The sequence below is a fragment of the Narcine bancroftii genome, chromosome 3, assembly GCF_036971445.1.
Source record: "Narcine bancroftii isolate sNarBan1 chromosome 3, sNarBan1.hap1, whole genome shotgun sequence".
NCBI classification, from domain to species: domain Eukaryota; kingdom Metazoa; phylum Chordata; class Chondrichthyes; order Torpediniformes; family Narcinidae; genus Narcine; species Narcine bancroftii.
The window spans coordinates 49,301,971-49,315,427 of NC_091471.1; the positions used below are offsets into that span (position 1 = coordinate 49,301,971).

The 13,457-nt window shown below is 42.9% G+C and overlaps 1 protein-coding gene across 1 annotated transcript in view; it reads right to left on the bottom strand.

Annotated features, from left to right (window-relative positions):
* The window catches only part of ccbe1 (collagen and calcium binding EGF domains 1), a 410,340-nt gene that overhangs the window by 23,679 nt on the left and 373,204 nt on the right, over positions 1-13,457 (bottom strand). The window contains exons 6-7 of the mRNA XM_069924029.1: positions 4,781-4,887; positions 1,230-1,353 (exon numbers count right to left, since the gene is read on the bottom strand). Coding sequence (XP_069780130.1) covers positions 1,230-1,353; positions 4,781-4,887 — 231 coding nt within the window. The remainder of the gene's footprint in view (positions 1-1,229; positions 1,354-4,780; positions 4,888-13,457) is intronic.

Here is a 13,457-nt window from a genome sequence, read left to right on the forward strand (position 1 = left end):
GATTAGAGACATCATGGACAGGGAAGAAGGTTTTCAAAACTTGCAGAGGGATCTGGACCAACTTGAAAAATGGCAGATGGAATTTATGCAAATGTGAGGTGTTGCATTTTGGAAGAACAAACCAAGAAAGGAATTATACAGTGAATGGTAGGGAATTGAGGAGTGTGGTAGGGCATTGAGGAGTGTGGTAGATCAAAGGGACTTGGGAATACAGATACATAATTCCCTGAAAGTGGCATCACAGGATTGTAAAGAGAGTTTTTGCCATATTGGCCTTCATAAATCAAATTATTGAGTATAGGATCTGGTGTGATATCCTAAAGTTGTATAAGACATTGGTGAGGCCAAATTTGGAGTATTGTGTGTAGTTTTTGTCACCTAACTTCAGGAAAGATATCGATAAGATAGAAAGAGTGCAGAGAAGATGTTGCCCAGGCTTTTGGAACAGAATTTCAAGGAAAGGTTAAACAGGTTAGTACTTTATTCCCTGGAACGTAGAAGAATGAGGGGAGATTTGATAAAAGAGGTAGTTAAAATTATGAGGGGGATAGACAGAGTAAATGTAGGTAGGCTTATTCCACTGATGGTAGAGGAGATACAAACCAGAGGTCGTGGGTTAAGGGTGAAAGGGGAAAAGCTTAGGGGCAACATGAAGCGGAAACTTCTTCACATAGTGAGTTTCGGGAGTGTGAACAAGCTTCCAGCTGAGATGGTGAATGTGGCCTCAATTTTAACATTAAAGAGGAACTTGGACAGGTACATGAATGGAGGGCTATGGACTGGATGTATGTAGGTCAGTGGGATTAGAGAAAAAAATGGCTCGGCACAGACTAAAAGGGCCGAAGGGGCCTGTGGATGTGCTGTAGTGTTCTGTGGTTCTATAGTTCTTATGTAAACAGATGCTTGATGGTCGTTGCCTCTATTGGACTTTATTCCTTTTTCTCTTCCTGGTATCTACACCTCACCCTGCTGTCAGCCTTTAGGTGAATGGATTCACCTTGAAACATCGATAATTCCCTTCCCCTCCCCACCACCCCTCCCCTCCCCCATCACAGGCGCTGCTTGGTTAGTGGGTTGCTTTTTGCCTGCGTGGGTAATTTATTCCACACAGATATTATCCTTTGTACAAAATTTGCTTTTTTCTGTTTCACTCCTCCGAATTTTAAATTGCTTTTCTGGTATTTGAACCAGGAAAGATACAAAACTGTGGATTACTCTGTGAAGTTCACCTGCAGGTCCTGAAGGTCCTGGACGTCCAATAAATCCAGAATTGTAACTGTTGGAAGCAAATAACTTCTGACTATTTGGATTTTGCTTACTAATATCATCAACATTGTTGGGCAGTGAGGTGATCTGAAATAAGATAAAATTCATTAATCAATGAATTAAATTGCAATTAATATTGCATCAGCACAGTTTCTCTGATGCGATGAGTACCTTTGAATGTACTAGAAATATATTTTCTGCAACCTCCTCTCACATGATCTGAAGGCACTAATTCTCATTAATAATAAAAAATGATGCTGCCATTTTCTCAGTCAATTCTTCTGGCATTACGATGAAGTAACATTGAAGTCTGCCGACTACCATTTATTACATTGAAAAGAGGTCATGTGTCAACATTAGATAAATGACATTAGTAAGGATTTCTCAGGGTTGTATGTGATTGTCAGGAATGTACTGAAATCTGAAAGCACAGGGAATCCTTGATGATCTTTCTCCTTCTAGTACAACAGCACAGATATCCCACTCTGTTGTTAAGCTTAGTGAGTTAGTTCATTTTGTAGGATACAGAGATATAAATTGCAAGACAAAAAACTCAAGTGTGCACTCAAGGCCTCCTTGAGAAAAGTGCCCCATCCTTAATGACCAGAGAATCTCTGGGACAAGCTTGCTCAAAGTGGAGAAAGTGCATTCTGGATGTGACTGACAAGCATGAGTCCATGTCAACAGAGGACACAAGGTGTGCAGAAGGAATGCACACCTAACAAATTGCATAGAGCCTTGCCCCTCACAGAGCAATAGTCAGCCATTCCCACATAGATTACACTAATAATCTTAGAACATGTAGAAATAGAGTGGGACAAACCTTCCTCATCCTGAGGTACAGATTAAGCATTTTCTGTTTTCATTTGAGATAAACCATGGGCGGCATGCTTACATAGTGGTTAGCTCAAAACGGTTACCGTGCCTGTGTCTGGGGTTTGAAACCGGTGCTGTCTGTAAGGAGTTTGCATGTTTTCCCATTGTCAGTGTGGTTTTTCTCTGGGTGCTCCAGTTTGCTTCCACCCTTCAAAACTTTCTGGGGTCTTAAGTCAATTGGGTGTAATTGAGTGGCATAGGCTTGTGGGCCAGAAGGGTGTGTTACCATGCTGCATGACTAACAAAATTTTAAAATCATTTCCATCATCTAGTTTCTTTAAAAAATTCATTTAAAAGGCAGAACAGTTGGTACAGTGGTTAGGACAACACCGTTATGACACCAGTGCAGCAGGTCCGAATCTACTGCTGTCTGTAAAGAGTTTGTATATTCTCCCCATATCTGGATGTTTCCTGTGGGTCCACCATTTTCCTCCACGTTCCAAAAATTTATTGGGTTAGTTACTTGGGTGTATTTGAATAGTGTGGGTTCAAGGGCCTGTTACTTTGCTGGATCAGTAAATTAAAAATTAAAGTTCTCTGAGTCTTCCCATTGTTAATTATTTAAAGCCCATTTCACACTGGCACCTTGTTGTCGCAGTAATTGATGGCCAATCTACCAGTTAAGGGACCAGTGTGAAAGCTCCTTAATTGGCATGCAGGCGTCATCAGACACCAGGGATGATACTACCTAGAGTGTTATCCCCAGCATTAACTGACATCTGCGTGCCATTTAGCCCAGTGTGAAAGTGACATGGACTATCCAGGGACAAAGTTGTGACATGTTGATCATGTTTTTGTGTGAGTGCAGAAATGTGTGTGAAGGAATATATTATATTTTATATTTTGTATAGATATGTTTTTGTAGGAGATAGATTGTGGTGGTTTAGTGTAGGTCACAAACAAACACAAACACTTCACAAAACAGATCTCATTTAAAATGTAAGCCCAGTGCCTTTGTAAAGACAATAAAAACTGCTTTGCTAAAGGTTTTCATAAGGAGGTGCAAATAGAAGAACCCGAGCTCAATAGACTTAATGAGTAGGTGTTAATTGGACATGCTGTGGAGTAACAGATTTTTGTTTTGAAAGCAATAGATGAACAGACTCAGAATACTGGGTCTGGTCCTGCAGTCCGTCTGGTTGCAGTTTGCTGTTTTAAGGAGGTCATGTGATTTTGCAAGCAGAGAGAGTGAGACAGAAGAACCAAACAGGCTTTCTTTAAGAAAGACAGAGAGAGAAAGAATCAGTTTTCTGCAGTGGCTTTTTGAGGCTGCAACATGGCAAGCTGGCAGCTTGTTTAAACCCCATTTTGAAGACTGGTTGTGAGTTCTGAGTTCAGCCTGTTGAAAACCCTTGTGGTTCATACAAGAGGAAAAGGCTGGCTAGAGTGTTTCACCTGAAGTAAGGGAAACAAAAGGAACTCTGTGGTGACCTGCCGAAGAAGAGGTTATCTTTTGGAAAATCCTGATGGGGCAAGTTTCTTTGGCAAGACACTGAAGTGGCAGATTGGAGGGAATCAGTTTGTGTGTGTCCAATGAGCAACCAATCTCTCTCTGAAACCAACAAGAACCTTCCTGAGTGGTAACTTTAAGCACCAAAGCTTGGTGAAAATTCATAAATGTTAAATTCTGTGCACAGTATAAGAATTGCCTGAGACTGGGGAACTTGGAGGAGTGAAAGGTGAGATTGGACTGTGAATCGAAAAACTTTTCTGAACTTATACATAATACATACACATGGGCTTAGAATTAGAAGGGGGTTAAGTTATGTTAAGAATAATAAGTTAAAGTTTGATCCTGCAAATTAAAAGAAACTTTTGTTTATATAACCATTTGTCTTGGTGTATTTCTATTGCTACTGGGTGTTGGGGTCCTCTTGGCCCGTAACATGTGAAGGAAGCAAAAGATTAATAAAAAGGTATCAATTTTGCTGAACTATATAAATCTTTATAAATTTCTAAAGGACCATGGGAAAGTCACAGTGTAGGGGGAAGGGGGAGAGGACAAGAGAGAGAACGAGTGATCGTGGATCTACCCTCCCAGAATTCCGCACAGCAGATAAATCTCTCCATGTGTGCTCCATGCATACAGCCCTTTCTCTGCTGCACAGAATTCTGGGAGGGCAAGTCAACCATTGCTCTTTCCCAGGGTCTTTATAAATTGTGCACTATTGCTGCTCGGACTTTCTTTTCTTTCGAAATTGTGCGGCTCTGTATTTTCTACCACTTTCCCATGGTCTTTTATACATTTATAAAGGTTTATGGAGGTTGGCCCAACAACAGAGGCTGAAGGGCTCATACTGTGCTGTACATAGTGCTTAATTATGTTATAATTAGGCATGATCAATTATGTTTATATGCAAGATCATAATGCATTGATCAAGAATTAGGGCAGGTCCACCATTCTTTGATGAAACATTCAGACATCACCAGTGGAGGATAGTATGCTCTAAGCCCGAGGATGCCTTGTGATGAGTGTGAAAGGACACAGAGAAATAGATAACAGTGGTCCAGTGTGAAAGGCCAGAACGGCTTCATTAACTGCTTCACTGAACAGCCAATCTAGTAACATTTTACAACTGCAGTGTTCGCACTAAGTGCCTTGTGGAATGAGTGTTTTCATTCCAACGAAACTTCTTACCTTTTGCTTTAGCTGGAGTACTGTTCGTTTTATCTGTTGAAACTCTTCACAGGTTGTGGAACAGGTGTCAGCTTCCATCACAGTATCAGACTTTATGTACTGGCCAGCTACAATTAAAGAGTCAAAGAAAAATGAAAAATAGAGCATTAATTTTTATTTTTTATTTTGATGTTTAATCAGACCCATCAGTAGAGCTAGGCCATCATGACTCTGATTCTCCAGTTTAATTTGTTTTGTTCCTTTTTATGGTGTTGAAAAAAGTACACAGACATCAGGTATAGTTTTACTGAAAGCACAAGAGACTGCAGATCCTGGAAGTTTGAGAAAAAGACAAACTACTGGAGTAACTCAATGTGTTAAGCCACATTTGCAGAGGGAAGGGAATCTTTCAGACTGTTTTATTTTTGTTGTTTGTTTCCACCTATCATCCCCAGCCTCCATTTTCTCATTCCTCTCCTCCCCCATCTGGCTCCATTTGCCCAGCAACCCTCTTCACATAGGTCCACCTATCACTCATCTGCCCCTATGTCTGCCTTCCCCCTCTACCCTTTCTACTGACAATTCTCTCCCTCTGTGATCTGATGCAGGGTTTTGATCTGAAATAGTGACCATTTTTTTTCCCATCACAGTTGCCACCTTATTTGTTGAGTTCATCCAGTAGTTTGTTTTTCGGTATCGATTTACTGTTATCCTGTTAATTTGCTATCAACTATTTTAAAGCAGCACAAATGTAAGTGTGAATAGTCAATGTCAATTACAATTTAGTGAGTAGAATTGAGCGGTTTGGAATATTAGAAACTACCTAGAGTCATATCAAATTTTCAGCCAGGAAACAGATCATTAGACCCACTCTATGGCATTGCTTACAATCTTTACAAGCTTTCCTCCATGCTTCTTCACCCAATACAATCAATGCTTCCTTGGAGTTTTAATCCGGACAACTGAGCTGCTGCACTTTGGGAAGTCATATGTCAGGGGAATGTACACAGTTAATGGTAGGACACCTGAAACCATTGATGTGCAGAGGGATCTGGGGGTCCAAGACAATGACTCATTGAAAGTAGCAATAGGGTTGTAAAGAGGCATATGTTATGCATGGAATGGTCATTGGGTAGGGCATTGAGTATAAAAGTGAGGAAGTCTTATTGGGACTATATAAAACTGCAGTTAGGCCACACTAGAGATACTGTGTGCAACTCTGATTGCTCCAATACAGACAGGATGAAGAAGTTTTGGAAAGGTTACAGGTTGTCTAGTTCAGAGGGTATGAGTTACTAGGAGAGATTGGGTTATTTTCTCTGGAGTGTCGGAGGCTGATGGGAGATCTGATTGAGGATTATAAAAAGAGGAAAGGCACTGAGAAATCTTTATACTAGGGTAAAAGTGTCACATATTTGAAGATATGTATTTAAGATGAAGGGGGAGGAAGTTTAAGGGAGATGTGTGGGGCAGATTTTACAGAGAGTGGTGGGTGCCTGGAAGGGGCTGACTGCCATGTGGCATTGACATCCACCCTTATGAAATGCTTAGAGCATCAGGTAATAGAACATCTCAAAACACACCTCCCAGAAATGCTGGATCCTATGGAAGAACCCTTTCCATAGATAATGCTATAGTTTTCACTCTGCACTGATCCACCTGGAGAACAATGCCTCATTCGCCAGGCTGCTGTTCATTGACTTCAACTTGGTATTAAATACAATCATTCCCCAGAAGCTGGTGGAGAAGCATCCCTCTCTGTAACTGGATTCTGGACTTCCTTATTGGAAAGACCACAGTCTGTTTTAGTCAGTAGCAGAACATAGAGCATCGTCACACTGAGCACTGCGCAACTCAGGGCTGTGTGCTCAGTCCACTCCTGGTCATGCTACTGACCCACGAATGCATCGCCAGATCAAGCTCCAACAAGTGTCATCAAGTGACACAACAGAAGTTGGTCTCATCACTGACAATGATGAGTCACATTACAGAGAAGAGGTGGAAAATCTCATGATATGGTGCAAGAGTAACAACCTGAGTCTCAATGAGGACAGAGATGAAAGAGATGATTGTGGACTTCAGGAGGACTAGGAATAACCACCTTCCACTACATATCAGCAACTCTGTAGCAGAGAGAGGGGAGAGCACCAAGTTTCTTGGAGTTCACTTAACTAGTGACCTATTGCGGACACTCAACATCTCCTCACTTGTCAGGAAGGTGCAAAGGTGATGTACACTTCCTGAGAAGAATGAAGCGGGCAAGGCTACCAGCCACTATTATGTCAACCTTCTATAGGAGCTCTTTTGAGAGTGTCCTGGCCGGCTGCATCACAGAGTGGTACAGTGTGTGCAGAGAAATGGATCAGAGGTCAATCCACAGGACCATAAGAGTCTCCCTCACTCCCCATTGACATGATCTTCTGGGAATGTTGTCTGAAAGAGGGTGCGCCAAATCATTGAGGACCCCTTCTACCCTGCAGACAGCATCTTTCAGCTGCTCCCATCAGGAAAGAAGTACAGGAGTATCAGTGCCACCAAGCTGAAGAACAGCTTCTTCCCATGGGCAGTAAGAATGTTGAATGATCAAAAGAACTGATTGAAGAAGTTTTGGAAAGGTTACAGGTTGTCTAGTTCAGAGGGTATGAGTTACTAGGAGAGATTGGGTTATTTTCTCTGGAGTGTCGGAGGCTGATGGGAGATCTGATTGAGGATTATAAAAAGAGGAAAGGCACTGAGAAATCTTTATACTAGGGTAAAAGTGTCACATATTCAAAGATATGTATTTAAGATGAAGGGGGAGGAAGTTTAAGGGAGATGTGTGGGGCAGATTTTACAGAGAGTGGTGGGTGCCTGGAAGGGGCTGACTGCCATGTGGCATTGATATCCACACTTATAAAATGCTTAGAGCATCTGGTAACAGAACACCTCAAAGCATGCCTCCCAGAAATGCTGGATCCTATCTTGTCCACCAAACAAGCTGTTTTGGTCAGTCCAAGCATGCCTGGGCATGCATTCTGTGTAGGTGCTATCCACATGTTGTCTTCGGCCTAGGCATTTAAAGATGTTGAGAATTTTCTTGACAACTACAGAGCATCAAACTACATGCAGCTGATTGGCAACATGCTTCAAGCATATAACACTGTGAAGTGCAACATATCATTGAAAATTCATTTTCTGCATTTGCACTTGGACTTCTTCCCTGCTGATCTTGGTGCAGTCAGTACATGGTAAAAGATTTCACCAGGACATTGCGACCAAGGAAAAACTGGAATCCATCATTGCTGACCGACTATTGTTGGACTCTGACACAAGAGGCATCAAATGCTGAGTACAAATCAAAATCAATGGGAAAACATTTTTAAGTCAGTTGAACTAACAAAATGTGTCAGCACCAATTATGCAATTAAACATGCAAAATTCAATAAAAGGTACTTTAATGTTTCACCAACTTCCTATGTGATACAGCAAATCTGAAATGATCTTCAGCTTGAAGTTGTCTATCATAACTCCCCACTTTTTTTCAGGAAGCAAACCTTTTGAAAAACAAAATTGTGGTCCAATGTACTGTAATCAATATGGAAAAAGATAAAAATAATGTAGAAGGAATTTGAAGCCCAGAGATGCATGGAAAAAATTGTTTATCTTAGTACTGCTGTGGAATAAAGAAGGGAGATTGCAGATGCTTCAAATTGGAGCAACACATAAAATGCTGGAGGCACTCAGCGAGTCACGCAGCATCCATGGAAGGCAATGGATGGTTGACATTCCAGGCTGAACCCCTTTATCAGGAATGATTATCCTGATTTCATCATGAAGGGTTTCAGCTTAAAATGTTGACTACCTGTTGACTTCCATGCATACTGCTTGACCTGCTGAGTTCCTCCAGCAATTTGTGTGTTGTTCTGGTAGAATAAATGGCAGTTCTAATTATTAGTGGTTGAATGAAGGTCACTTATACTTGGCCTAATATGGATGAGAACAATATTTACAATATGTCATTCTATAATTAATAAGTGAAATATACAGGTTAGATTTCTGTTCTATATCCAAAAACAACAGAACCTTTGAGTGACATTTGCATTTTGCATGATAAATTGTAAACAGGACAGTGGTTTGTATACTTGGTTAATTACAGTTTATATAATTTAGGGCTCTTTGGGAATAAAAAAATATTTAGACATATATTCAAAGCATACTTGTATCTCTTTTAGGACTGTGCCAAGTTTAGAATTCCTTGTGATTATAGTAGTTTTTAAAAAAGTTATCCTCAGCTCCATTTTTTTATTTTAATGTTAATGTTGACATACAGCACACTAACCTACCCTTCCAGCTATGAACCTGATGCACCATTGTGACAAGAGTTTATAGATATGTTTTTGGGAGATAAATTTGGAAAGGTTTGTAAGAGTAGGTTACATATAAACACTTTAAAACAGATCTTAATAGAAATACTGGAGCTCTGCTAATGCGAGACATATCGGTGCCTCAGAGCATTTGCAAGAGCTTTGAAGAGTGCTCAAGAGACTTCACTAATGGATTGTTTACAAAAGGCAACAGATGAAAGATCTGAGCCACCTTCTGTCTTGAGTAGAGCTTGCTGTTCTAAGAGGGTCATGTGGTTTTGCAAGCAGATAGAGTCAAACAGGTTTTCTCTCTAAGAAAGAGAGACAGACAGACAGAGATCATTCTACAGTGTTACAGCCAGCAGAGGCAGCTGGACTGGAACAGGACAAGCTTACAAGCTTGTGAAAACCTCCTTTTGAAAGATGACCTGGTAAAAGCCCTTGTGGTTCATGCAAGTTCATGTTGACAGGACTTCAAGGTTTGAGTTACAGGGAAAGGTTGTGCAGACTAGGGGTTTTTTCCCTGGAGCATAGAAGATTGAGGGGGGACTTGATAGAGGTGTTTAAGATTTTAAAAATGTATGGGGATTGTAGGGCAATTGGTGTATTGGTGGGGGGGGGATATGGGTTCTGTGGTAAACCACTGATATACTACGATTGGCTACTGCTGGCTGGACACGCCTCCCAAGACTGATCCTATCCATTACCCCTCACATCCTCCCCAGTCTTCCTGTCATTATGAGGTTGGTTGGTGCTCCTGTCTATAGTTAATAAAAGCCGATCAGTTTCACAACCCCAGTCTTTTGTGGTGATTGATGGTTCATCAATTTTATTGTCTATAATTTTTCAAAGAAAATGGAGTTAGGAAGATTCAAACAAGAGGGCATGGTTTAAGATTGAAGGGGGAAAATTATAAGGGGAACATGAGGGGAAATTTCTTTACACAAACGGTGGTAGGGATGTGGAATGAGCTTCTGGAAGACATGGTTGAGGCGGGATCATTGGTTACATTTAAGGATAGACTGGATAGTTACATGGAGAGGAGAGGACTGGAGGGGTATGGACTGGGTGCTGGTCAGTGGGACTACGAGGGTGGGGATTTGTTACGGCATGGACTAGTAGGGCCGAACTGGCCTGTTCTGTGCTGTAAGTGGTTATATGGTTATATGGTTAAGAGGAGTGGACTGGCTATCTAATGATTTACTTGGAATAAGAGAAACAAAAAGGTGCTTTGTGGTGACCTGAAAGAAAGAGGTTATCATCTGGAGAACCCTGAAGGGGCAAGTTTCGTCAGCAAGACACTGAAGTGGATGATGGAAGTACATCAGTTGTGGATGTCCTGGAACAACAAATCTCTCTCTGAAAACCAGCAAGAACCTTCCTGAGTGGTAACCATTTACCTTTCAAGCATCAAAGCCTGGTGAACTTCATAAATGTTAAATTCTGTGCCTGCAACCAGTAAACTTGGGGGAATGAGAAGTGAGATTGGACTATGAACCAAAGAACTTTTCTGAACTTGCACACACATTACACACATGTGTACTTAGAATTAGAAGGGGGTTAAGTTAGATTAGTTAAGTTAAAGTGTTATTCTATTTTCATGTTTAAAGATAATTAAAAACAACTTTTATTTAAGTAACCATTTGTCTTGGTGAATATCTATTGGTGCTGGGTTTTGGGGTCCTCTGGGCTCATAACACCATCAATTCCACAAAAGACTGGGGTTGTGAAACTGATAGGCTTTTAGTGACTAGACTGGAGCTCCAACCAACCTCATCGACTGATCATAGAAGGACACCTGGGGAGCATGCAAGGGGTAATAGATAGGATTGGTCTTGGGAGGTGTATCCAGCCAGCAGTAACCTATCACAGTATTAACAGTGGTTTACCACATTCACCCCTCCTTTTTAATATATATATCTACATATACATATTTTATAGGTCAAGTCTGTCGGGGAGGGGGGGTCTCTTCTGCTGCAGCAAACAATGTGGTAATGGTTGGGGTGGGTCGGGTGCTGTGGCATCCTGGGCAGCTTGTGTGGCTAGTCTATTGTCACCAGTTACAGTTTGCTGGTGGGGGGGGGGGGAAACAGGTGAAGGGATGACGGAGTATGGTGCTAGTGTATCATGGGTGATGATAGGTGCCAAGGTGGTCAGCAACAGGTTCAGGGATCCCCAAGATGGCAGAGGGGGTGTGTCTGTTGGTGTTCAATCACGGTCAAAGGGGTGCCCAATGGTGCCAAATCCTGGATGGAGACAGTGTCCTCGCGCCCATCGGGGCAGGCTATGTAGGTGTACTGGGGATTTGCATGGAGGAGGCAGACCCCCTTGACCAGTGGGTCAGTCTTAGATTTCCTGGCATGCTTCTGAAGCAGGACCGGTCCCGGGGAGGTCAGCCAGGCAGGTAGCGTAGTCTCTGATGTAGATTTCCTAGGGAAAGGAAACATACATTCATGAGGCGTATTGTTAGTGGCTGTACTTCAGAGCAACTGTACAGAGTGGATTGCGTCTGGGAGGATCTCTTGCCAGTGGGAGACAGTGAGGCTCTGTGATCTCAGGGCCAGGAGGATAGTTTTCCAGACTGTCGCATTCTCCCTTTCCACCTGTCCATTCCCTCTGAGATTGTAGCTGGGTGTCCTGCTCATAGCGATGCCTCTGGCCAGCAGGTACTGCCACAGCTCGTTGCTCATGAATGAGGTCCTCCGGTCGCTGTGGTTGAAGCAGGGGTATTCAAAGAGTGTGAAGATGTTGCAGAGGGCATTGATGACTGAAGCCGTAGCCATGTCCAGGCAGGGGATAGTGAAAGGAAAGCTGGAATACTCATCAATGACAGTGAGGAAGCATACATTCTGAATCGAAGAAGGGAGAGGCCTTTGAAGTCAATGGTCAGACATTCGAAGGTGTGCCTTCTCTGGATGATAGAAGTGTGGTTTGCACTTGACGCAGACCTAGCAGTTTTTGGTCATTGTTCTGACCTCCTCAATTCTATATGGAAGGTTCCATGCTTTAATGAAATGGAAGAACCTAGTCACTCTGGGGTGGCAGAGGTTGTTGTAGAGGATCTGCAATTTGTCCATTTGGATACTGGCACAAGTCTAGTGGGAGAGGGTGTCTGGGGGCTCGTTAAGCTTGCCAGGCCTGTATAGGATATTGTAGTTTTAGGTGGACAGTTCAATTCTCCACCTGAGGATTTTATTGTTCTTGATTTTTTTCCCTCTGCATGTTGTTGAACATGAAGGTGACTGCCCACTAGTCCATGAGGAAGGTGAAACGTTTGCAAGTATGGTAGTGCCTCCAGTGTCGTACCACCTCCACCATGGCCTGGGCCTCCTTTTTGACTGAGGAGTGGCAGATTTTAGGGTCATCGACGGTGCATGAGAAGAAGATGATGGGTCTGCCCGCTTGGTTGACTGTGGCAGCCAGGGCAAAGTCAGATGCATCACCCCCCCACCTGGAAAGGTGTGGACTCATCTATCACAAGCATTGCTGCCTTGGCAATATTGTCCTTGATTCGGCCAAAGGCTTCGTAGGCCTCTGCCGAAAGGGGGAAAGAGGTGGCTTTGACTTGTGGGTAATTGGGGAGCCATTGAGCATAAGAACAAACCCAAACCCAAACATCTCTTCAAGGCTGTGAGGATGTGGGGGAGGGGCAGCTCCAGTAGAGGGTGCATGCAGTCAGGGCTGGGACCAATGACACTATTTTCGACCACACAGCCAAGAATGCATAGTCGGGTTGTCCGGAACACACATTTCTCCTTGTTATAAGTAAGGGTTCAGGAGATTTGTGGCCCGGAGGAATTTTCCAAGGTTGGCATTATGATCTTGCAGGTCATGGCTGCAGATGGTCACATTGTCAAGATATGCATAGGTGGTCTGCAGGTTATAGTAGTCCACCATGTGGTCCATCTCCTGCTGGAAAATGGAGATCCCGTTGGTGACGCTGAAGGGGACCCGGAGGAAGTGGTAGAGGTGACCAAATGCAGTATACTGGTGGTCCTCCGGGCAGATCAGAAGCTGGTAATTGGCCAACTTGAGGTTGATCGTAGAGAATACTTGCTATTGTGAAATCTAGTTAATCATACCGGATATTCAGGGGAGGGGGTAGGCATCGGGCTGCGTGTACCAGTTGATGGTCTGGCTATATCTATGACCATCCTGTTCTTCACCCTGTTCTTTGCTACAACCATCTGAGGCCTCTAGGGACTATTGGTAACCTTGATGAGGCCCTCGCCCAAAAAACGCTGAACCTCGGATTTGATGAATGCTCTGTCTGTGGTGCAGTATCACCTACTCCTGGTGGCCACCGGCTTGCAGTCGGGGGTGAGGTTCGCAAGCACTAGTGGACGGGTGTCCTT